This window comes from Nelumbo lutea, chromosome 5 (genome assembly GCF_056320005.1).
Source record: "Nelumbo lutea isolate HS-2025 chromosome 5, American lotus-T2T, whole genome shotgun sequence".
NCBI lineage: Eukaryota > Viridiplantae > Streptophyta > Magnoliopsida > Proteales > Nelumbonaceae > Nelumbo > Nelumbo lutea.
Genome location: NC_142688.1, coordinates 33,159,765 through 33,187,464, shown reverse-complemented (window position 1 = coordinate 33,187,464; position 27,700 = coordinate 33,159,765). Strand labels below are relative to the sequence as shown.

The 27,700-nt window shown below is 36.0% G+C and overlaps 1 protein-coding gene across 1 annotated transcript; it reads right to left on the bottom strand.

Annotated features, from left to right (window-relative positions):
- Nucleotides 1-828: 828 nt before the first annotated feature.
- On the bottom strand, nt 829-9,039 carry COP9 (COP9 signalosome, subunit CSN8). The gene is made up of 5 exons (XM_088944682.1): nt 8,714-9,039; nt 8,402-8,481; nt 8,087-8,268; nt 2,393-2,500; nt 829-1,143 (listed from the first exon to the last, which is right to left on the bottom strand). Exons 1-5 carry the CDS (start codon nt 8,795-8,797, stop codon nt 1,004-1,006), a joined length of 594 nt encoding a protein of 197 aa, XP_088800808.1. The 5' UTR covers nt 8,798-9,039; the 3' UTR covers nt 829-1,003.
- Between the last annotated feature and the right edge of the window lie 18,661 nt (nt 9,040-27,700).

The following is a 27,700-nucleotide window of genomic DNA, read 5'->3' as shown; positions in this document are numbered from 1 at the left end:
TGCGGGGGTTTAATCTTGTTGGGGTGGGTGTGCTTGTGTTGTTCTCAACTAGCCTCCAGATTAGAGAGGCAAATGGACAGTTAACTAGGATGTGTGCTACATCCTCACTTTTTCCATACGACTCACAATTTGGATGTTTTAATTCTTCAACTATTTCCCAACATATTTCAAGTGTATCCTGTCATACTGATAATTCATACCTGATACCTCTATCTCACAAAAACAATTACAATATTATTTTTACGCGTGTTTATACCATATTTATACCAGGTTGGGCTGGACCAGCCCGAATCAAGAAAAAATGCTAACTCGGGCCAACCCTAATTGCACTCCTGATGATTATGATTATGTGTCATTAATATATTTTTGAAATTTATTACAGCATGCCTAACATGTTTATTTCATCTCCATATGTCACTTAAAATTACCTTTCCAATATTTACCTTGACTATGTACGAGGTAACATGCAGGATGAGATGGAATAGAAATCTTCTTAAAACACCAAAACAAAGAATGATTGATACACCTGTATGGCTGAGGTGTATCAGACATCAGTACTTAAAACCATGCACTTTCTTATTTTTTTAAAGGTTTTTTAATCTATATTAGACCTCTAATATGCCCGATCAGATCGTATCTATACTTTGAAGTTTGAACCTTGCTAGCCCCTCATCATTGATCATGAAGACAGAAGGGCATGGTGGATAAAAAGAGAAAATCGGTTTCATCAATGCTCATTAATCAATAGTAATAACTAATAAGCATATAAAGAAAGAGACGAGCCAGACGAGAGCCACTAGCAAGAAAGAATTGACCTATTGTCCAGACTAGAAAATAGAAATTGGAGAATTGCCATTGCATCATAATCTGTTATGGATCAAATCAAAGCTGCATGATAATATTACTCCAAACCTAAAAGATTTACCAACATTCTCGACGGTCTACAGTGATGGGAGAGATAATCAGAAAAGGCATCAATACATGCCATTTACATAAATCAGATTCAATGCTCCAGGTGGAAGACATATTCTGTCAGGCGCTGTAATTTACTGGGATCCAACTTCTGCTCTGTCACAATCGGCTGCTTCTTCACGATCAACATTTGAGAACTGGAATCCAAAGTCCAACCCTGTTGGAGTGCATCTGTGCATGTGACAAACATCAAATGCGGTCTCAGTAACAACCCCATTTTGAATATTGATAAACCATGACTTGGAAAGAAATTAACAACCATCCAGTCTTAGTGTGTCCTACCTATGACCAGAAACCAGAATCATGGGGTAATTCTAATACTATGTCAATCGCATTCACAATTGACAGGATCAGTTTTTCTAAAACATCTTCAAAATGAGACCTATGTCAATCGCATAGCTCATTGCATGCACCCCCTAGAAAAAGAAAAATGAAAAATGCATGCAGAGACCCGCGTTCTATTGCAACTAGGAAGTAGCAATTTATCCCCTTCCCCTACATAATAAACAATTTCACCATGGAAGTAGCAGTTCCCCATGCATTTTCCACAAGGAAAATGTATAAATGGAACAGGCCACCGTATTGGTGTCAGTTCATCCAATAGTTGTAGATGGTGGGTCATAGTGTCATACTACTAAAACCTTTGCAATAGGCGCCACAGTTGTCAAGGCAATGCCTAGGCAACAAGGCACTCTTGGAGGCTCACCTCACAGCCTTCGCATAATCACCAAGCAGTTTTGTACATTGTGTTATAAAATACTTTTATATTCTTAATTTTTTGAGGTTATAATTATAAAATGGACATTATTAAATTAACTCATTTTGTGTGTTTATAATTTTACATACTAATTTCTTTTTATTATTTTCTTATTTGTTAAGGTTTAATCAACACAGACTGTATTGAACCCTCAAAGACTTCAAAACCTGAACCAACAAGAACTTAAAATTTTATCTAATCAATGCATTTTCTTCTTCCACGTCTTCATCTTCTTCTTCCACCTTTTCGTTTCTTCCTTTCCTATAACAAAAATAGGGTTTCAGCTCCTATATTTTTTTGAATTATCTTTTCTTTCTTCTTTTTCTTCTCATGAATATGTTGATTTTCTATACTTTAACATGAAGCTTATACTTTTCTTATAAAAAATAGGGATAACTATTAAGGAAATATGGTTATGGAACCTAGGGAACTACCCTAGGATATATGTTTTTTACTAAAAAAATCCATCGCCTCTTGGTGCCTTGAAAACCATGGTAGGCACTGAGGTTCACAGTTGCAAGGTGGACTGCTAAGTGTTTATGATTCAGACTAATCACATAAAATTCAAACAGAGGTATTGTTCCCATCATCAGAAGTAAAATAACAGTTCTGAATTGGTTAAGTAGTTTGACCACTGAATGAGTAAATAAAACAGAAGCTTACAGTTCGTAGCTGCTTCTTCATTCATCCCCAAAAAGAGAGCTGTGTCCCTGACACTTATTGTTGAGTAGGCAGACATTAGTAGCTGGAACATCCTCTTGGTGTAAAGTTCTGCAAAGGTATATAGAGCACTCAGAGACGAATTAATGTAGCATAAAAAACAAAGATGTGTTAAATGTACCACAGCTACATAATCTGTGAAGAGAAAATGCATCTACTAAAAGCACCCTCCCAAGCTTTGAAGCAAGAAAAGAAAGTATTGTTGGAAGTATTACATGAATATAAAATGTTGCAATAGGCAAAAGAAAGAAGTTCATAGTTAAAACAATAATGTTCATTTGGAAGGGTAAGCACTTATTGAAGAAACAGGTAAGTTTCATTAACTGGTTCTGCATTTTTATTATTTACAATAAAATTAATATATATACACAATCGGAGTGGACTTTTATTGGATCAGATTGAGTCGCATCCAAGTTCGACCCAATTTTTAGTTGAATTTCATTTGGCCCATCGAAGTCTGACCAACTATATATATAGTACATCCAAGCCCGAGATTATTGGATCAGATGTTGAATCAGGTATCAGACTTTCGGAGGCCATTGGCAGCCTGATACGTAACATTTCCGTTTGTTCTCCAAGCTTTTTTGACGTAAATGCAGTGTTTTAAAAGCACAAGGTGCCAAAAAAAGTGCAAGGACCATTTTTGCACCTGGGGCATGAGGCACAAGATGAAACACGCCTTTTTTAAGCAAGGCACAAAAAAATGCAAAAAAAAAATGTTAAAAAAATCAAAAGCCAAAAAATTCAAAAAGAAATGTAAAATATTAAAAATAATATTAATCAAAAATATAAACTTAAATTTTAAAATAAATGCTTTAAAAAAACTATTATCTCAAATTAGAAAACATAAACATAACATGTAAAACATATTTACAATGAAAATTTAAAAATAAAATCAAGCATAACATATAACACATATTCTTGACTCAATGTGTTAAAACATGGAGGCGTGTCCACTACCTAGAGGCGTGAAGCGTAGTTAAGAACGTAAGAGGCATAAGCCTCCTTAAGAGAATAAGAGGAAGGGGGATGAGGAGGAAGGAGGATCTCATTTTTCTTTACTTTTAGTAAAAATCCTTTATCTTAAGAAGAATGAAAAAGGCATATGAGGTATCTATCAAACAATGGCATATGGGGCATACAGCATACACCTCAGAGGTATCAACGCCTATGGCATATGCCTCATGGCATCTTGGGGCCACCTCACCTAGAGGCATGCCTCTAGGCATATGCCTCCCACACCTTTTATAACACTATTCCTGATTCTATGGGCCAACTTTGTACAAAGCCCCTCGAGGCAAGCCCAAACAAGTCCATATGAAGGTCTTAAATTCTTCATCCCTATAAAAAATGGTATTATAACTTTAAGTGACTTTTAAAAATATCTTTTATTAGGATGAATAAATGAGCAACATTAGCAAATATTGAGTTTTCAAAGCTTCAGTGAGTGAACCAAGGCAGAGAGAACCCCATATTTGCTAATGTTGGTCATTCATTCATCTTAATAAAAGATATTTCTAAAAGACACTTAAAGTTATAAGACCTTTTTTTATAGGGATTAAGAATTTAAGACCTTCATATGGACTTGTTTGGGCTTGCCTCGAGGGGCTTAGTCCGCCCCCAGACCCTGCTGCTAAGCATAAAAAACAGAAAAAAGAAGCACAAGTTTTCAAAAGGCACACCAGGCACACACGCCTTTTGAAAGTGTTGCGCCTGGGACCTAGGCAAGGCACTTACCCTAAAATGCGCCTCTCCTATGCACCTAGGAGCGCCTAAGTCACACCTATTAAATCACTGCATAAATGAACAGAAAATGTACAAGATATGAGTAAGTTATCCTATAAATCATTACTTGGTGACAAAGGTAACATTTTAGACCCCTTTTCTGTAGGTATACAATGCTAGGATTCATGTAATCAACCCCATATGATAGGGATAAGGCTTAGATGTGCCTGGAAGCCCATGTTTTTCTCAACTTTCCAAGTCAGACTCTTGGACACGTAGTGGATTTCAACTCCCATGCATGGTTTTGAAAACCGGACCAGATCGGATGGTCAGACAAGTTGACCCGGAAACCATCCAAGCAACTGATTCCGTTTCACCCTAAAACCATTCCTAGGCCAAAACTGTTGACTTGGTCAGCAACCCGCTAACCCAGGCAATCAAACCGTCAACCGGTCAAGCTGGACAATGGTTTTTGGCCTTTTTATTTTATTTATTTGTTTATTTTTTTATGTTTTTTAAATTAGAACGGGATGTCCGTTTGACCTGGGAACCAGTGGCCAAAACAATTCCGTGTCTGGTTCAATTTTTAAAACCTTGCTCTCATGACTTTGTGTCCATGCAAAACTTGTAATAAAAAAAAAAAAGAAAAAAATTTCTGACTCCTGAAAACATTGATATAAGGAGCCATTGGCACAAAAAAGAGTGAGATCTCCCCAATACCACCACCTGTTGGATTCTCTGGTAAGTCTTTGGGAACTGAACACCTGAAAGCAACACAGGTACATACCAACCTCCCCCTTCTGTATCCTCCCTTTGTCTACCACCACCTGCCTGCGAACTCCCCCACCCCCGGAAAAAAAAAAAAAAAAACACTTGCCCTTTGCTGAAGATTTGGTGCTTGGAAAAATCCTTAACTACCTAAAAATTTCTCTATTTCTGCTTGGACTCCCTTTTGCAGGTTCTTGCTCAACCAGCAGCCTCTCTTCCTCACAGAAAACCTCTAAGCCTGCTGGTAAATTTTGGAGTCAAGAGTCTGAAGAAGACAGGATGAACAGTAGTAGTGGGACCAAGTCGGGTTGCTCAAATTAAACTCCAACTACATTGAGCTTGGGTTAGGGGTCAGGCCCATTGAAAATTTACCAAATGCTCAACCTAACTGGACCATTTTCTTTGCTCATTTTCCTTACAGCAAGTACATAGGCCTGTCAGGGAGGCCTGCTCAGTCCCTTTGGTCTTGAGGGAGTGCCCTACCTCAATGGAGGTGATGAATATTTACCAATGACATTTCAAGATAGCCAGTGAAGGTTAGGCTAGGTCTGGAGATGAACTAACTGGAAAACTCCTGATACCTTTATTTAATATGGGACAAAACACTGACCCAAAGCAAGGGGTAACAATAAATTATGGAGGAAAACTACCAACAATTGGATAAGCAACTAGCTGTTAAATGCCTGAATCCAAACACTGCCTTAAGATGAGACAAAAAAGTGACCTATAGTGAGGGGAAACAAATGAAGAAAAAAATTATCAAACAGAGAACAAAGCCTGAAGAAAAAACAGCCACCAGAAGATACCTTTTTCTCTCAGATAGGGACAGATCAACCAGAGATATGATAACAAAATGGTTAGAAACGGCCTATTGACCAATAAATAAGAGATGACAGTGGATGGACTTGGAAGAAAGAAAACACATAGTAAACTTGTGTGCTTACAAAATTGGAAGAACTGAAGACAGGTACAACTATTAAGAAGAAAGATTGTAGAGTTATCAAGTGTTATATAGCCAAACCTGTTAGACAGCCCAACTCCAGTCAATAACCACTCCCCAATGTTGGGACGATGATGGGAAACTGAATGGTGGTAAGTCATAATACCAATACAAATACTGGTAAAAAAATAGGACATAATGACCAAGAACTCAGCAATCCCATGTGGCACTACAAATGGTCTTTTGCAGGAAAAGGCCCTATCAAACGAAAACTCTTACCTATCAAAAAGAGACTCTGCCAATGGAAAGTCTTTGAGAAAACAAAACCAAAAGTGTTCAGCTTGAGGAGGGAAGCTTTCAGAGTAAGGAAAATGACAACAACAGACATCCCAATTTGGGGGAGGAAATTCAAAGATTAAACATAGATGAAATTTACTGGAGGGCAGGAAGCATTCAAGGTGGCATTTGGAACCTGGCATCTGATACCTTTGGAGTTCAATTAGATCTTACTGGGATAAGATATTATTTTTATGGCTGAACAGAACAGTCCATGTGCAAAATCTGATTAAAGTATCATGTTGGAGCTTTGACCAGAGGAATTTGCAGTTCCTTCTATGGATGCAACGTGGGTGGACTTACATTTAGAATTTGGAAGGAACCTGAACCCAATACGGTGTAAATTCTTTAATTGGGTACCCAACTTGCACTCTTTCTTCTGTTTAAGCATGGTGTGAGGGCTATTCTTGTAAAGTTTTAAACCATTAAGAGAGTAAAGGAAGCACTTATGTGCACCACTAAGAAATTATAACTGGTGACCCAATCACCATGAAAATTTTAGAAAAAATTAATGCCTTTAGAGGTGCAACCAAAATACCAATTGCACTGGAAGGAGATTGCCACTTACCTGATTTGATTAGTTCAGATATAAGTGGCAACATATCAGATTTCCAAATGCCACCTAAAATAGCTATAAAGCCAAGAAATCCCAGTCCCATTATCACTTATAACCCTAAAGGAAAGAAATCCCACTAATACCTCCACAAGTATCAGAATGAACTGTAAGTAGAGCGAAAGAACAAACTGTCTGAGGAAGAGCACTTCAAAGAGAAAGAAGATTGAGAGCAAAAAGGGAATTCTTCAAGGAAGGCAGCTCAATCCCCTTATCAAGCAAGAAGATGATTGAGGGAAGACAGAGCAGCAGACCTCCTACTTGACCACAGTCAGTGACATTTAGACTGAACCAAGAGAATTGAAATGGAGAACACCAGATTTGGTCAAGAACACCAGATTTGGGAAGCAAACACCAAACTTACAAGCACATACATACGTAATGCTTATTACCTTCTTGCATCTAATTCCTGAATTGCTTATAAACTCTGCATGGACTGTCAGAATTTACAGGTTAAAGGGAACGTCATTAACATGTTAGAATTTTTGCCACATATTTTCAGCATGAAATAGAAAAGGGCATTCCCAAATGCTGGTCTCACCATCCAGGGTCTAAGGAAGGGTTGACTATAGATTAGATAAGGACCTAAACCTCTGGCATTTCTGCATTTTTTTGTGCAAAATGGTTACTCTCAGACCCAAACCCGCATTGGCAAATTATCACACTTCTCAGACAAGATTTTACCAAAACCTCGTATACAAATTACATAAAATATTACATATGAACAGAACAATAAGTACCATAAGGTAATTTTTTTTATCAGTATCCTAAGGTAATTTCCAACTCAATAAACCCTTCTCCCAACTATTTGGGGTTGGGTAGAAATCTAGTTAAATAACCCAAAAAGAAACCACAAAGAAGCTCGATCAAGTGAATCAGCAAGTTCTCTACATCCCACTACAGAGCCATGTCTTAGTCAGCAATCAAGTGAAGAAACTTCCCCACATCATAATAACTGGCATTTGGCATTACCTTTCTCGTCTTGTACGAAACTTAAGCGGTTTTCTCACTGTCAGCAATCATGCAAATAAAATTCAAACATATAATAACATTTTCCGCTAGAATCGTGTCTAACTCTAATCAAAATCGAGTCTTCTACAAAATTGGTGAAACTACAAAAGTTACCGGTGCTATCAGTCTAGAAAATTCTTAAACGTGCTTCTGATGAAATCCTACCACAAGTTTGTATAAAGAGCTCAGCGTACTACAAAAGGAAAATCTTTAAAATAGTACCAATTCAGTAAGGTATGCTGACCTGAGAATGAGCTCACAAGACCGCGAGCTTCTTCGCTCCAATCAAAACCACGAATAGCCTCATAAACTCCGGCATAGTCTCGCGTCCATAGCCTCTGACCTATTTTCCAAGCAGCAACGAGCACTGGCTGGCTTTCTTTAATTGTCGAAGGTATCGATTTCCATAGAAACCGAGCACTGTTACTGCAAGACCATCCATCCACCAATATAAATCCTATAAAAAAGAAACCCAAATTGCAGGAAATTTGACCTCTTAAACCCTAAATCCCAATTAGTATACAAGAGCCGAATAACGAAAAATACGATTTCAACTTACATATCATTGACATAAATGTGCCCTAAAAGATGAATTGCGTGCGGCCATTCGTCTCGGTATGGAATGCCTTGAGCTGAAACCTGATCGATCTCCAACAGCACGGCACCATAAGAATCTCGAGAAAAATGTATAAATTAATAGTTATCGTACAGAACATGGATAGCGACTGCGATTCGGAATGAATCAGAAACCCTAAGAATCAATGTACATTGTTCTCTGATTTTTTTAACTGTAATAATGATGATTATATACTTCGAGAAACTTTTACGAGTGAAAAACAAATTACAAGGAATAGGAGACTTATGGGTTTGCCTGAAGCATAAGCTCGTCGCAGATATCTGCGATCTTTTCATATGACTTGGACGCCATAGCGTCCTTGAGGGAGGAAAAATCCATGGTAGAGACGGTGTTGATTCTCTTCGCCTGTAACGACTTGTTAGAAAACCTATTCTCGCGCAAAGCTACTACTCTGGTAACAAAACTGCGGCCACTTCCACCAAGGAGGAAATACTCCCTTTCACGATAGATAACAAAACCACGCTATTCAATCTCATAAAAAACCGAAAAACGAAAAACAAACCGAAACCAGTACTCCGAAGTTCCGAACCGAAAAACTTGTCAACTGAACCGGTTGATTCGGTTTCGGTTAACCTATTGAAAAAGGTATATATACAGTATTGATGATGTCATATTTGTGTGAAATTCCAGGTTATTTTTCTACCTCTTCGAGATTGGTCAGCATTTTTTTTCTTGAAGGCGATTAGACAGCATTTATATTATATATTATAAATATAAAAAATGAAAAACGAAACCAATCAACCAATTAATCGATTAATTCGGTTCAGTATTTTTCAACAATCGAAAGAAACTCGGTTTCAAATATGTGCCCACGGCAGAACTGTAAGAACCCCTAATTTTCATGTTACAGAAATTTTTCAACTTTTACACGGGCTGTTCATAACAAGATCCAAACCGATCAATTCAGTCCGATCCAATCTGAGTTGGCTGGTTTTTCTTCAGCATCGATCGGTTTCGAGTTACAAAAAAATATAAATTGATGATTCAACACATAAAAACCGAAATCAAACCGATCCAAACTGACTTAGATAAATATACATATTATATATAAAATTTCTGATATATAAAATATCAGTTTTAATTCATCAAATCATTTTTAATTTCCAGGCATCTAGTCTTTGCTTTCTTAGACTTGAATCCTTTACCGTTCACACCGAGATAATCACTCACAAAACCGACTCAAACCAACCCAAACCAATTCAAACCGACCATGTTGGTTTACTTAGTACTGAGTCGGTTTCAGTTTCATTTGTAGGTAAACCAACCAGGTTAGTTCGGTTGGAAAAATGCCAATAAACTGACCCAACCCAACCCGTGAACAGCCCTATTTTATAGGTAGACTAGAAAGGAGAAGCTCTTCTAACATCATAGATTTATTTTAGCTTTTTAGGATAAATTACATATAGGTATCCTTTACTTTGGTGGTAATTGTATCCTCAAGTTTCAATTATAACACTTGAGTATCTTAAACTTTCAAAAATATACACTTAGGTCCATCCGTAGTATTCTGTCAGTTAAATAGTAAATAATGCCATAAATACCCTTCCTCGTGTATTTTTTATATCATTTTTAGAAAATCGAAAGTCTCCTCACATGGACAGCAAATAACATATTCAACTTTTCTGATGATGGCATTTTCTGGTGATGATTTTACTCTGTATAATGATCTCAAAAATATATGATAAGGGTATTTTTGATATTATGTAATATTTAACTGACATAATACTAATTGATGGACCCAATTGTCTCTTTTTGAAAATTCAATGTATTCAAGTGTTACAGTTGAAAGTTCAAAGTACCTATCTGTAATTTAACCATTTTTTATATGCTAGTTAATAAAGAAATAATGGATGATTATAATTTATAGAATAATTTAAGAAAAAAATGTAAATTATCAATTAACAATTATTTTATAGTGTTGTACTTATGTGATATAGGAAGTGAAATAGATGATTATAAATGATTAATATTTATTTTAAACTTTTAATAAAATGGCAAGGAAACAATTTGATGTCATCCAAACTCAATAAACAACAAAATGGACAATAAAAAAGTACAATTCTTTTTAAAGATGGAAAGGAAAAGCACTCTTCGTCATAGATAAATTTTCTTTAGTTTTACAATTTTGAAGTCATCCAATTTCAATATACAACAAAATGGACAATAAGATAGTATAAAACAAAAAAAGTAGAAAACATAAATGAGAAAACTACAATTCTAAACAACCTGCCTAAAACATATCCCAATTTGTTTTAGGCTTGGTGAGGTTTAGGTTGGCAAACTTGGGCTTTTACATTGCTACGGGTATGGGCCTAAGGTTCATGTCCAAGGTTGGGCTTGGATTGGTCCTTACCCAAAACTCAATTAACCCATCTACGCTACTTTATTGAAAAGGGTTAAGACTTAAGAGAAGTCTAAAGATAAAAGAAAGGAGGAGTTTATTAAAGAGACAACACGATACACTACGATGTTGGTTGATGGTTGATATAATAGATTATGCCCTTTGAAAACATTGTCTTCGTCCATCACTAGATGGACAAGATTTTATGAATACTATCTTGACAAATCATAGACAAGATTAATTCATTGTTACACGAGATCACTTCGATGGCTTCGAATATATATGTGTGTGTGGTTGAGATTAATTCATTAATCTTGGTTGTTTTGTACATTATTTTATCTCAGCCATTTTTTTAGAAAATTTGATGTTTTACCTGAATGGCTAAAATTAGTTGAAATCTTGGTATATTGCTTGGTTACCCAAGATTATTTCTTTACTATTAAAGACCAATTTGATTAATTACCTCTATTTTTCACTAACCGAAAATAGTTGAAATTTCAGTAGATGACTTGGATGGTTGAGATTAGTTCATCCATGTTGAGAGACAACTTTATTGACATAGATCTTTGAATTGAGTGGATAAATTATTTTGGATAGACTAAGATTAAATGAATTATTGGTACATGAAATGGATGGTTGGAAGTAGTCGAATGATCTCAGGATGCCATTTTGATGGCCCACACATCTTAGGTGTTAACTAGTAAATCACTTTATTTGGCTCAGAAAAATCAGTGCTTTAATTGAATGGTCAATTCAAGATTGTTTGAAACTTTGGTACGTTACTTGGATAGCAAGATTAATCGTTGATTTGATGCATTTTCATGCATTGCCTAGATTAGTTAACTTTGGCATATTATTTGGTTGATTGAAATTAATGTACTAATCTTAAGAGCTCATTGTGATGGCCTAAATCTTCTGGTTAATTAGAGATTTAGATACATAATTTACGTTCTTTTTTTTTTTTAGTTTTGGATAATTTGGTAAATGATTTACTATACCACACTACCATAGTAATTTGAAACCATTGCACATCAGATTTACAAGAATAATTGATGCTCTTGAGGCATGGGTTTCAAATAGTCTGAATCTGAATCTTTAGTTGGAAATCATGACAATGAATATCTATTTTGGTAATATTAAATATGTATAAATGGAAACACCCAAATTTTATCTTTTAAAGTAGATAAAAATCCTAAAAAATAATAAAGAAGGGCATTTTAGGATTTTAGAAATGTCTAACAATACAGGAATTAAGGATATATTTTCATGAATACCTCTCTCTCTCTCTCTCTCTCTCTCTCTCTCTAAATATGATATAAAAAGACTTTAATCCATGTGAACTTTGATGAAAATCCACTTAGACTATATTTGCTTTGAAGGAAAAAGTAGGGAAATTAAAGGAAGGAAAAGGTAAGAAAACTTATACAAGATTTATAAAGATTTTCCTACCTTTCCCTTTCTTTCCTTACTTTTTCATTCAAACCAAATACAATCTTAATTGGTTACCACTTTCACGATACTCAATCAACCGTTGATTGGTTACAAGTTATTTTCGAAATCATGTATTTACAAAAGGAGTTTATTTTTGTCTTAATTTAGGAGTGGAGTGTGACACTCCCAAAGTAGAAGGAATCCTTAATTACCAAAAAAACATGAGATTATATCCTATTAATTAATTAGTTAATTATATCTTCATAATACAAAACGGTAGAAACTGAAATACAATATCAGAAAAACAAACAAGAAACCATTTACCCAAACAAACCACTAACAAATAAAATGCAACACAGGACATGCATGTTACAAGCATAGACACATCCATGGATGGATTGATATTATTCGCCATGAAAATTATCAAAATCAAATCTAACACAAGTGGGACGTGCTTTCCATGACCAACGCGCTTATATATGCCCCTCCTTGTGAACGGCACGCCCAGGCCCAGAGAGCTTACGTTGCTTCTTCTCATCAAAACCACCTTCACCATGGCCATCATCTTCATGTTCATGTTCATGCTCATGATCATCGTCACAGTCTTCGCATTCATCATCATGATGCTCTTCATCTGAATGGTCATCATCGCCATGATCTTCCTCATCATCATCATCTTCGTCTAACTTGCGCTGGAACTGTTGCATCTCCTTCTTGCTCATCATCATTTTACGTGAAAGAACCCCTCGACCACTGTCCTCGTGGCCTAACCCATCAGCTGCAGCGCAACAGACGGCAAGAGCCACCATAACCAGAAGCAACACAACTGCTACAGGCTTCATACTCTCTCTCTCTCTCTCACTATCTCTCTCTTCCTCTCTACCTTAAAAGGGTTCTAATGTATATCTTTAATTAGTACGAAGCTAGACATTTCTGGTCTTATATATAGAGAGAGCATTTCGTATATATGTAAACAAAATCCAATTAAATAAATATATAATTTAGATGAACGCATGCAATTATCTAGTGATTTTCCTACCTAAACTATATACAAAACTATTTCGTTTGCATGCAATTGCACTACTATTATATAAAGGTAGATATATACTTGTATTCTTTGGTGGATAACAGGCTAGACCCAATTACAAAGCTTAAGACTTAAGTAAGCAATTCATGCGTGGGTCTCGTTTGGCCCCTGAATTATTTGAAGGTCAATTGAAATTGAGCCAATTAACCCACAACCCAGATAGCTTTCTGGTTGGGTTTTAATTTCAAAACACTGATTAGAATATATCATTTGAATATTATATAGGGCTCTCGCCCACGGACTGTAGCTTAATGAGATCGATTTTATTAGAAAATATATATATATTTTTTGGGGGGAGGGAGGAAAAAGTCTACATATATTTCCTTTCTTTTGGGCATGATTTTTAAAATCACACCGGACGGTTGGACCAAAAAACCAGGAACCGCATTTTTCCTCAAAAGCGGATTTTTGCCAATAAGTGTTGATTTGATCAATAAACTGTTGATTCGTACAGTTGAATTGTTCAAACTGTTTAAACTATTTAAACTGTTCAATGATTTTTATTGTTTTTATTTTTTATTTTTTTTTTTGTTAGAACAAAATGACCATTTGATTCGAACGATCAAACTGTTTAACCCGGAAATCGAACCCTGACTGATTAGTTATTCGGGTTGATTTTAAAAACCTTGCTTTTAAGCATTCGACTGCAATAAAATTGAGCTAGACATCTCAAAATCGAAACCCCTTCATCTGAAAACTTGTTAAATCTTAAGAAGGATTCATATCATTGTGGGTACCACTATGATTCTGCTTAATTTGCTGATGTAATAGTTAAGACCTGCATGAGAAAATTGGCTATTAATTGAATATAGAAATTAAATTTTGTAAGTGGTTTTTCAACTTCATAAATAACCAGGTTTTGTAATTAATTATTAATTAACTGTTGTCCTTAATTAGTTTTCATGAAATGGCAAGCCTCATAAAATTCAAGTTGGCAAACACCACCTAGGAAGGAACAGTACCCCTTGCATGCTTGTTAAAACTTGTAAAACAAGATATGCTTAATTATATATCATCACTTCCACATGGTAGGGGAGAGAAGAAGAAGAGAAGTCTCATTGCATTGGATATTTATTGTTCAACCACCGCTAAGGCCGTCTTTGAAAGAAAAGGTAGAGAAAGGAAGGAAAAGATGTCCTGGTACAGGTTTCATTCCCTACTTTTCTTTCAAACCAAACACAGCCTAAAATCATGACAATATAAACCTTGAATATTGCTTCAATAGACATAATTCGGCACTAATGCATCAGCAGGTTCACTCACGTCTTACTAATTAACGTGGTTCCACGTCTATTTGACATTATTATTTACATATACATGAATCTGGCCAGGTTTACTTGTGAGACATATATTTGAATATTACCAATGTCTCAAAAGAAAATTCAATTATAGGTCTTAGCTTCTAGCAGAGCCAACTTAAATAAGCCTGTATATTTTAATTTTCTTTTTCTATATTGGCCACCTTGATTTAGAAAACATGTTATAATTGCCTACTTAAGCCTGGCTCATCTGTTTAATGTTGGTATTAATTTTCATTTGAAAATTTTGAGTTTTGCTTTTGATTATACTGTTTTACTATATATCGAGTTTTGGGGCTTTGGTCAGACATTGGATGATTAATGATGTGTGGTGGTGGTGATGATGACAGATGATAATGGCAATGCACATGAAGGTGAAGTGGTTGGTTGAAGTGGGTTATTAACTTTTCTAAAAAATATTCTTTCATTGTAGGTATGTTCAATGAGCATTTAGCAAATTTTGGGATTTTTAGCCTGCACTCCACCTTAGAACTCAGATTTGAACTGCGGACCTACAACAATTAAAATTTATGAACGGCTCCACCTATAACACCCCTACCCGCCCATGAATTGTCATCAATTCCGAGCTGGCACCTGCCCCCAACTGTACATTAGAGCTAGGATTTCAAAGGTGGACTGAACATAAAAACCCCCAATTTTTTTGACACCTATAGCTTAAAAGACTACTATCCTACCCTAGAAAAAGATTAAAACAACTTTTGACAGTTGTCAAAATATTTATCAACTATTCATTGAAGTGCTTACTATGTTGTGCCTACTAGATCCTATCCGTAGGATTTGATCCCAAGTCTCTACTACAATAAACCAGAAAACCTATTGATGAGGGCAGATTTGGCCCTCCAGTGGAATTGTGACACGTGGCACCTCGTGCCAACTAAGTATGGCCTCTAGGCAGCTCGCCACAGGCAGCTCGCCACAGGCAGCTCGCCATAGGTAGCTTGCCACAGGCAGCTCGCCATAGGTAGCTTGCCACAGGCATAGGCAGCAGCTCGCCATAGGCAGCTCGCCATAGGCAAATCGCCCTAGGCAGCTCGTCACTTGTAGAGAAGCTCGGTACAGGAGTAGTTTGGCATATCGTAGGAAGATCCCCTACCTGACGACCAGGCCTAGACACCAACCCGCCGACTAACACAAGCATTGACCTGATGACCTGGCCCAGACACCGACCCGCCGACTAACATAGGCGCCGACCTGGCAACCTAGCCCAGACACCGACCCGCCGACTGACACGGGCACTGACCTGACGACCTGGCCCAGACACCGACCCGCCGACTGACACAGGCGCCGCCCTGACAACCTGGCCCAGGCGCCGACCTGGCCGCCTGACACAAGCGCCAGCCTGACAACCTCGAGGAGTTCACCACCGTACCTCGGTTCTGATGGGATGTGACGAGTCTTACCCTTTGGAGGCTTTTCACCCACCTAACCCGCTAGGGCTCTGGTATATAAAGACCTCACCCGCCAAAGAAGGGGGGGGGGGAGGATAGAAAAAATTGAGGTAATCCTTGCTCTCTGGCTCTCTCATTTCTCCAATATTATCTTCAAAGCTCTCTACACTCAGAGTGCTAACTTAATTGTCGAAGAGCCCCCACCGGGAAAATACACCCGGGTCCTCTGATTCAGTTCTCGCAGGTTCCTCGGCTCCCGCCGCATACAAAGAGGAGGAAAAGATGGTGTTCTCGCAGGTCCCTCAGCTCCCACTGCCTACAAAGGAAAGAATGTCACCTCATGCTGAGGGCAGTCGGGTTACGCTGCACTAGGGAGCTCCACCATTCTCTAAGTCACAGGCCGCCTAGTAGGGAGTTCGCCACCAGGTAGCTCGCCACCAAGCAGTTCGCCACCAGGCAGTTCTCCACCAAGCAGTTCACCACCAAGTAGCTCATCACTGAGGCACGTCACCCCCGGGTCAAATAACAAGGTACTTAGCCAAAAAATTTTTACATCACAAAACATTGGTACGTGGCCGAAAATGGTTACATCACCTACCATGGTTACAACATATTTTTGTGATTGCCCAATAAAACATGGATAAGGTAAACAATAGATAATTTGGCCTTTTGTATTTAAAACAAATGGGAGGTCATGCCCATTTTTGTGAGTGATCACAAGAATTTGTATGATCATGGTCGCATAAGATGTTAACTCTAGTTCCATTTGAACAAGGACCCTTTTGATGGGCATCCCTTATTTTCTACCATGTAGAATGATGATAAGGTTAATTTGGGACGTCCATTTCAATGAGGAAGCCCTTGCATCATCATTGTATTGACTCCCTCTATCTAACTCACCTTATAACTAGGGGTGGATTCGAGTCAAGCTGAATATACTTGGCTATTCAAACTTGGTTCACTGAAATAGTGTTAGGCTCGAGCTCGACTCGATTCGAGATAGAGACTTGAGCTCGAGCTTGGCTCAATTCAAAAGCTGGCAAGTTCGAGCTTGACTACAAGCCAATCATTTTTTAGAAAAATAAAAATTATACATATAATACAAAAATATGAATTATAAACATTTTTTATTATATATTAAAAATTATATATATATATATACTAGGCTCGATTTGACTCACGAGCTAAACTCGAATAGCTCGTGAGAAGCTTGGTTCGTGGCCACCCTTACTTATGACCTAGTAATGGTTTCATGGGGTTATTAGGGGTGCAACTTAGGCGGGCTCAGGTTGGAATTTTGTCAAAATTTGAATAGGGCTGGCCTAGAAACCCAGTACTTGACTTGCACACCACTAATGGGAGGTAACATATCTCCCATACCCATAACCCCCCAAACCTGGTGGTAACAGGATTTGTTCCCAAGTCTCCACTACAACTAGCCATCGAACTTACCAATTAAGTGACCATTAGTTGCCAAATCACACCTAACATTGGAATTAATATTTTTTTATATACATTTGAGTTGATGACATGATAATAGAATGGCTTTCACCAATCAAAACCCTCACATGAAACTTGATAAATACAACCCGATTGGTTACCACTTAATACCGGTTGGTCGGATGTATACAAGTTTTCTCTTTTTTGGTATCAGTCAAACCCTAAAAAGTTACATATGAAGAACAAATGGACCTCTTTTGGTCCCTGCATCATCTTGTCATGTTAAAGATTATTGAATCATTTAGGTTGTATTTGCTTCTTCATTAAAAAGTAATTTATCACATAAGCCACTTATTTTCAATTTAAGTTTCCTTTACTTATAACAAGCTGAATTGAAAAACTTATTACTTTTTCTTTGGTATAGGAAAAACTTATTACTTTGTCTTTTAATGAATAAGTCTTTTAGGAGGTTGTGGACTCCTTAATGGTTGAAGCTAAAGTTAAATTAAATATTTTGTTGTATGATTAATTACTTTATCCACTAAATGCCAAAGAAGTAAGTCAAGAGCTCACTTTTGCTATGATATTATCATAGCACAAGGCTAAAATAGAAAATCATGGCCTCAGGTTTACTTAGGCGGCGCTTGATAAATCTGAAATCTAAAAAGTTAAAAATATATTATTTGTGTCTAAAATCTGAAATGAAGTATTAGTGCTTTTCTATTTTTTAGAGGCTCTGAATCCATAAGCTTGTTTGTATTGGATCAACCCTTTACCATCTTAAATTCATTGATTTTATTATCTTACCCCTAAAACACACTATTTGGAAATGTTGAGTTCAATTCACATTAAATCATAAAAAATAATTTTCAACATCAAAATAATATTGAAACAATACAAATAAACAATAATAAATTAATAAATAAAAATTACTAATTAATAAATGAAATGATTAAAATTAAAAAATAATAATTAATGATTATAAAAATAATTAATAATTAGTAAAAAAATTATAATTAATTAACTAATATTATTATTACTCACCCTCTTGAGAGAGAGAATTGTCGCCACTGCAAGTTGTAGTTGCGGTGGCAAGAAGACAAGGAGGGAGAGAGAGAGAGAGATATATATCAAATGGGGTAGGGGTATTTTTGACTTTAGGCCACATCTGAAACGCGTTTGAGTGCGATAAGTGATAGGCTTGAGTCTTAAAATTTCAAATTTGAAAAAGATTTTTTTTATCATATTTCAGATGCAACACCAAACAAGCATTGCATCTGAAAAGAAAATATTTTAAACTTCAGACGTCTGAGAAGTGTTATCAAAACGCCACCTTAGTGGCCCCACCAAGAGGTCACTTCATCTAATTTAAGTAGGGCCATGGCAACAAACCAAAGGTTTTGTTTTAGTTGTTTCAGCTCAGGGCTACGACATTGTGATGGCAAATGTGGGTTGATAAGTCAATGGTTGAACAACTTCAGCCGTTATCGAGTGGCCTCTTGACCTAATTCACTTGAGGTTATTTGTCAAAGTCAGACTCCACTTGGATAAGCTTTTTTTAGATCAAGTAAATATATTAGAAGAAACAAAAGCTTACAAAGTTTTGTACATTTGGATAAGCTTTTAATTTGTAATTTTGTGCTTTGGACAAAAAAAAAACTTTAGATTTTGAATGCAAATGATTTTTGAAAGCATAATCACTTAAAACCAAAATACATTTGCAATAAAAAGCCTAAATGATTTCGGGGGAAAATGTGCTTTTCATAAAACACAATAAAACGAGAGTGTAAACTTTCCCCATTTCCCTTATCATTGTAGGGACCCGCCCTGAATGGGGCAACAATGGGGATAAGAAGATTTGCATTTCCATTGGTGGTGATGGGGAGAGCACTCCCCACCCCATAGGACCCCCAATCCTTGCCCCGTGGGGATCCTACTTGTATGTATGTATAATATTTTTACAAATATGGTAAAATATGTTTGAATGTATTTGGATTTTTTTATTATAATTATAAGTTTTAACTATTTGTTATTAATTTTTTAAATGAAATAAAAATAAAAATACGATGATTGGCATCATAAAAATTTCATGTGAAGTGGGGATTCTCATTCTCACGGGGATGGGGATGAGGATAGAGATTTTTGCGAGGATAGGGATGGGGAGTGGCTCCCCATCTCCACCCCACCCTATTGCCATTCCTACTCCAGATTGAAGCTCTCTCATCAAAACCCTCGAGCACAATGCATCTATAGATCTACAATAGTGAGATTTTGGGCTTCCATATTTTTCCTTATGTCTTCATACCTTGTATCCAAAAGTTTTTCCTAAGGCCTCATTCAATTTCTAGTAAAAGTGGGGGGGCTGGGGAAGTGGGTGGGTCCCACAAAATTGCAATAATCCCACTTTCAGTCACCGCTACAATAGAACCAACATAAAACTTTTTTTTCAAATAGTTAGTTACTCAAGTGACCAATACTCTCATGGAGGGTGGATAAGTTACTTACCCGTCAAAAACTCAAATCGCATGGATTCTCGTGCCTTACCTAGGTAACATTTTGCCAGCCAAACGTTGAAGTTGTGAGTATTCGAGCAACGTTTCTCCAGGAATCACTTACTCAAGGAAATGCATCATATGGGTAACGCAAAACAAACAAAGCCTAAGATTCATGTTTGTTTGCGCTTATAGGTTATCAAGTTTGATAGAAAGCCAATGAAGGTATGCATTAAGCATGGCATCCGTACCATGTCTCTTCTAACTATCATTTTTGTTTGATTAATCCACTTGAATCAATTCCTTGTTCCTCTTTGTCATTTCATTTGAGCTAGTGAATATCTTTGATTGAATGTGGTTGTCTTTTTATGGTGTATAAAGCAATCTGTAATCTTGAAATGCCTGGTGTGTTTATTGTACCAAAATATTGTTGTTAAAGTACTATTTACCAAAGAATTTTGACCACCAATTGCACTTGTTAGAAGAAGTGATTTGCTATGCATTGAAGGGAATAGAAGAGCTCAAGGTAGACCAAAAAAAACATGGGTAGAAGTGGTAATAAATTATTTAGTCACTAATGTTTAATATTAAATATGTCATTGAATATAATGGATCGGCAAAATAGGATTCATGGATGATGATGATGATGAAAAGTATAAAAATAAAAGCTATATTTGGATAACCTTTTTGGAAGTACTTTTGTGCCTTGTGTAATAAAAAGAAATTGCTTTGGAGTGTGGTAAAATGTGTTTTCAAAGAAAAGCACTTCCGCAACAAAAACACAAAGCAGTAATAGGATGGTCCATGCTTTGACCATGCAACTTGGAGATTTTATACTTTTTTCACAAAAAATAAAAAGATGTGAACATGTTTTTCCTTTCCCACATGTTATATAATTTAGATATACTCACCTAACCCAAGTTGTTGAACTTCAACCTAATAGTGGATTAAGGACCTTTAGTCAATGGGGTAGACATTATCATAACATCAACTTAGTTGCAACATTTTAATAATTAAAACAAAAATTAAATAAAATTAAAACTGTGACCTCCAGGAAGCTCATGGCCAGCTCAAACACAAGGAGTTGCCACCCATTTAATTTTAGAGGAAATTGGTCCTCTGTAAATTATGGAAAATTGATTTAATTTCAAAAAATAGTGATTCCATTCTCTATCTAAAAGGCACTTAATCAAGATATTCTAAACTTGATAAGATTGAGAGGGAGAAGGTGTTAGGCACCCCTCTCTCCAAGCTGTAGATGACAACCCAATATGGCAAATGTTTAGGTTCTCAACTTCATAAAACTCAAATTAATAAAGATGGAATTCTAAAATTTGCAAACAGAATCCTTCTAATTCTGAAATTACAATAAGCTTGAAGAAAAGGCTTTTATAGATTTAGAGTTCCAGTCTCAATAAATCCGAGTTTGGATTATTAAAATATGTGATAAGAAACAACCAAATAACCAATAAGTAACTAAAAGGAACTTCAATGCAAGTTAAGAAACTTACCTCTTTGATTTAGTCTTATTTAAGCATGATAATAGCAATTTCAGAACCCAAGAAATGATGTTTTTAAGGACTTGGACCAAGAGGGTGACTTGAAATTACTCCTTGATGTGAGAGAGTGGATATTTAAGAGGGATTTTTTTGTCTTTCTGAAGGGTTAGAACATGAACAGAAAGAGAAGTGGGACAGTTTTGATGAGTTCCAACTATAGATTCATAATTTTTCTTAGGTTCTTGTTGAGAACAATTGAAGATTCCAGTGGGTTCTCTCTTTTCATTTATGCTCATCAAAATCTGCCCCCAGAGCTTAAAACCCATCCTAATTATATAAAGGGAAGGTTGGAGAAGGTTTGAAAGTCATCCACCATGTGTTTGGGGTTTCAAAAAAACTAAAACATGCAATAAATTTCAAAAAAAAAAAGAAACTCGACCTATCATGCTTTTTTAGAAGATCTCTGAGGGTTCAATAAATTAATGTTAGATTTCAATGATTTTCATGGGATTTCTTATGCCCAATGGAGTTATTTTCAAACCTCTTCATGGTAGACTTGAATCTAGCATTTCACTGGTAGAAAATGTGAATTTGAAATGGTTATAATAGTCATTATGTCCATTTCTAGGTTCAAGAAGGGTTACTTTAGGGTTCTTGGGTTCTTTTGGTCTACTTGGTTTCCTAATTAATCTAATGCGCCAGGGGGAATTAAGTGAAGGGCTGACATAAACCCTCACTCTTTTGATGTCTTAAGTTTAGATAGATGAAGAGGCAATTTAATCCAGTGTGCCAAAACCAAATCTTTTTTATTTAATGGTCAAATGGATAAATTATTAGGACGTGAAAATTGACAATTGGGGTTTTTTTGGTCTTTGACCATGGAAGTGAAGTATGATTGGTCAAATAAATTCTAGATGATGGTGACCTACTGGTGATAAGCTTTAACTAATAAGATTTAGTGGGTAGGAATTTTTAAACATCTTAATTTTGATTGAAAAGTTGGATATTTGATTAAATGTGTGGATTTAAAGATATGTTTCAAATCAATGTTTTAACTTATAACTTTTTATTCAATAAATAGACTTAAAACAGAATCTTATTTGTTTAACCATCAAATGGAGGAGTTTGGTCATGGAATTTGACATATTGTTTTTTTTTTTCTTTTGGTTTATAGACATAATGGATATCTATGACTAATAAACTTTGTTCAATGAGATTTACTGAAACAAGGGAATTTTTAGATGGAATTTTGCAAATAGGCATTTTTAAATGTCCCGACTTTGATGAAAGAGTTGGAGGTTTAATCAGAGTCATAGATTAAAAGATTCAGTTCATATCAAGGTTTTGGCTTATGATTCATCAACTAATGATAAAACTTAAAATGAGATATTGCTTGTTTTGGAGGGAATTAGAGTAATTTATAGTTGAAATTGGATAAGTGGGTTATTTTGAAGATTTGGTTCTTAATTAGAGGTGTTTGGTTGCTTGGGCTACAACTTCTTGTGCAATTTAAACATCAACGTCAAATTGGAATCTTTATTGATTGAGTGTTCAAATAAGGGAATTTTGAGTTGAAATCTAGCATGTGGGCAAGGATTGAGTGGATGGTTCGGATCAGGGAATTAAGTTGTTGATCTTGGTTTTCTAGTTCTATTCATCTAAGGTCACTAAAATAGTATCTTGACATTTTTAAGGTTGATCGTAGATTTTAGGTAGGATTTGGGGTTGATTATATCCTAGTATCTTTGAGGCAATAGAGGTATTGGATTTTAATTTTCTATAATTAAGGTTTTAATATTGTGTGGGTCAGGGCCATTGGAGAAGATATTTATATGATGAACAATGTATCTTTGAAATTTGGTTATGAAATTTAACATGTAATTGAGGGGTTTATAAGTGAGAGGGGATTTTGGGTTTCAACAGGTCTTATGTTGGTTTGGTTATGTTTTCAAATTTTGGGGTCTCAAAAGAATGTATAAAGAGGTAAAGTGAAGAAATCGAGCAAAAATTGGGTGTTGACAAAAATATTTTCTCTCTAAACATTTTAAGACAAAAAGATACATCTCATAATCATCACCAAATTTTCATAAAATACAATTTAAGTGTTTTATTCAGTCCTTTAAAAAATTACCACAAAACTAACAAAATAATGCATTAACAACACCAATTTTACAAGAGAAACAACCATTAAAAATAAGTTATAAAAGTAAAAGTAATTTAAGACATCTCATCAATATAAAGATAAAATAATAGTATATTCAAAATATTCAAAAAATACAACACAATATAGTTGTAATCATATGAAAACCTATAATAAATAAGAACTTATAAAATAGGGTAAATTTCTCAAACTACCCTTATGGTTTAGTTAATTGACAAAGTGTACCTTTGCTGTTTGAAAATTGATTGACACTACCCCTACTATTTCTGACAATTGACTAACTCTAACCTTATCGTTAACATCTGTTAGTATTTTGTCAAAACCCACATACACGTAAGACCACATGAAGTTTAAAATTCTTTTAAAACCCAATATTACCCCTGACCCCTCCCTTGTTCCCCTTCCTCTAAAGTCTGACTGGCAACCCCTTCCTTAGTTTTTTTGGGTTTGTTCTCAGTGAGATCTAGCATTGAAATCCATTTTGCATTAGAAAGCCAAGACATTCCTAGTTGTTTCTTGCTTCGATCACAAGTTATAATGTTGAAGGAGCTTATCTTTCCCGTAAACCAATGCTTTAGGGTAGGGTTTAGTTCATCTATCACCAGTGATTGTATGTTTTTCTACTTAGAAAGTAGCTCAACTTGTTGCTCTATTGCTCTTGCCTTCCTGGATTCTTCTTAGCTTAGGTTTGAAGGCACTTTGGCTTCCAAGTTTGCTATTGCCGAACATTTTTTCATTAATTTGTTTCTTTTTTCATCTGAATTTTTAGGATTTTCTGTTTGGTGAATGGTGATCATCATTTAAGAAGGAGAATGGAAAGACACCCCCACCTAAGTCCAATTAGGCGTGCTCCAAACAGGTTTTCGAAGTACGACTAAACCATTGATTCCCTCCCCTTTGATCTTTTACCTCACCGCCCCACCTAAGTCCATGCAAAAATTCCATTGGTTCTTTCCATTCTTCTCCTATCAATTTGCTTATAAGTGTGAGAAGATCTCCGGTCTAGCTATATTTAGGTGAAGAATCCTAAGTATTAGGTAAACTACCATGATTTCTAATGACAGAGCGGTTTCCACCAATCTGATTCCCAAATGCTAATATGAGGGAAAAGACAACAACTCTCTCTCTCTCTCTCTCTCACACCTCTCTCTCTCTCTCTCTCTCTCACCCCTTCTTCTTCAACCTCACCTTCCTTGATTTTCCTCCCATACCAACGATTTGGATCGAACCTCCTTCACTGGACAATGTGCATCTGAAATCTAAACAAGACGATCATTTCTAATCTAGGTTTCAGATCAGGAACAAGTAGTTTTTTTCTCTCAGATCTCTACTATTATCAATCTCTCCGGTGGCTATCATTGGGGTTATATCATATCTGAGTTCAGATAAAAAACAATACAAAACGATCGTTCTTTTCTCTCAGATCTTCGCTGTCGTTGATCTCTCCGGTGGCTCCATCCGATTGAGTTTAAGGGTAAAATGGTCATTTTACATCTTTTGTCCATGTTTAATGACCCTAGTAATGTTTAGACAAAACGTAAGGGAAGCGTTAGTTAATTTTCAAATAGTAAGGGTACACTTAGTTAATTAGCTAAACCATAAGGATAGCTTGAGAAATTTTTCCTATAAAATAATACTTTTTCTAACCAATTCCGATAAAGGAAAGGAAATAATTATGATCAACAAAATAATAATTGCAATTTGTAAAGGAAAGTTGTTTCGTTTGGGAAAAACAATGTCAATAATATGACACGAATAAAATAATAAATCTAAGGTGGCGTTTGATAAATCTGAAAAGTTAAAAGATATTAAAAGTGTCTGAAATATGAAAAGAGGCATAGATGCTTTTCTACTTTTTAGAGGATCTGAATCCATAAGTTTGTTTGTGTTGGATCAATCCTTTACCATCTGAAATTTACTGATTTTACTATTTTACCCCTACAACATATTATTTGGAAATGTTGAGTTCAATTTGCATTATCTCATAAAAATAATTTTCAAACTCAAAATAATATTGAAACAATAAAAATAATAAATAATAAATTAAGAATTACTAACTAATAAATGAAATGATTAAAATTAAAATAATTAATGATTATAAAAATATTAAAATAATTAATAATTAATAATTTACACAAATAAAAATTAAAATGATTAAAAATTACTAATTAATAAAAATAATTAATAATTAATAAATAACACAAGTAAATTTAATAAAAAAGTATTAAATTTTAATAAAAATAAAAATAATTAATAATTAATAAAAATATTATTATTATTCACCAAACCACAACTACTACATGTTGTAGTGGTAGTGGCGATGGTGGGAAGACAAGGGAGGGAGGGAGGGAGGGAGGGAGGGAGAGAGAGAGAGAGAGAGAGAGAGAGAAAGAAAGGGGTGGTGGCCTGAAGACAAGGCGGAGGGAGAGAGCGAGTGAGAGAACCGCCGCTATGTGGGAAGCGGGAAGACATGGGAGAGAGAGAGAGAGAGAGCGAGCGAGTGAACCGCCATTGTAAATTGCAATAACGGTGGCGGAAAGTGGGAAGATAGGGAGAGAGAGAGAGAATGAGTGAGAGAACCGTCGCTGTAGTGGTAGGAAGCAGGAACACAAGAGAGAGAGAGAAGAGAGAGAGAGAGAGAGAGAGAGAGAGAGAGAGAGAGAGAGAGAGAGAGAATTGTGGCGGTGGAGGGAAGTGGGAAGATAGGGAGAGATAAAGAGAGCCGCAATTGCAGCGGCGGCGGTGGCGGGAAGACGGGAAGAGAGCGAGAGAAACTTGAGCGTGCAAGAAGACAAGGGCAACATGCGTCATTTCAAAAATATTGTAAGGGCAGCTTCAACCTTGCACCGGATCTGAAACGCGTTTGAGCGCATTAAGAACCGGCCCAAGGTCTACAAAATTAAGATCTAAAAATATGATTCGGATCAAATTTAAGAGAAGAAACCAAACAAGTGTTTGGATATGAAAATAAATGTTTTCAGATTCAGACATCTGAAAAATGCAATCAAATGAGCCCTAAGTATCTAATTGCATAAAAATGATTAGTGGAGCTATGAAATAAAAAGAAAAATAAGAAAATCAAAATCATATAAAACCTTTTGTTTTTAGTATTTTGGTTATTGATCACCACTGCTCCAGTAGCTATCAGCCTATTATCATTGGCTGCTATGAAATGGCAGTGAGGTCTAAGTAGATGAGAGAGATTAGATTGAGATGCTGAAGGATGTGAAATGAGAGACCGGATCTGCTCCTCACACATGGTGCCTCTCAAGCGCTTCACACACACATCCTACCACGCATTGGGAACATCTCCCGTACTTAATAGTTATTATTCACGGGAGATGTTTCCCAATGCATGGTGGATGTTCCTGTGAGGCTCCCATTTGTGAGGAGTAGATCTCACTTCGTGAAATGAGGGGGAAAAAACAAGGAAATAAAGACTAAAAAAACATAAAGATTAAAACTCTAACTCCCAAACCCTATAACTTAATTTAGATGGGACGTGGACATGGGTCCATTCATGTATATATTTTCTTTATTTCTTACCTATTCGCATATTTAAGAAGCCAAATTTTATTGAACCCCAAATATTTTATTTGAGTGGAGGGAATTGTAAAAAAAGTTTAAATTTCTACATAACTATAAAAAATTGATGCTATCTAATCCGAGTTGCAGCCGAATCAAACATACAATGAATAATTCTGCTAACTTGGACGAAGTTGAAGTGAGAGGACAAAGTGGTGCATCGAGTGGATCTACAAATAAATGAAAGTTAAAGGCCCGATGAAAAAGTCCATGAGGAAGGCACTCCAACACTCAAATTAGTAAGAGAGGGTGAAGTCAGTTGGGCTGAGCCGCTAAAGAAAAGCTTGTTCGAATCGTTGAGGGAGAGAGAGTAATAAAAGCAAGAGAGTGAAAGAGGTTAAAGATCACAATTTTAATGTGTGTGTATGGGGGGAGATGCCTTTAAATAGTTGAGTGTCCCTGTGTGTCCATGAACACACTACTTGCGGGGCTGTAGGGATTAAACTGCCTGCCGAAGTCTTTAGAAGGGTGACGATCT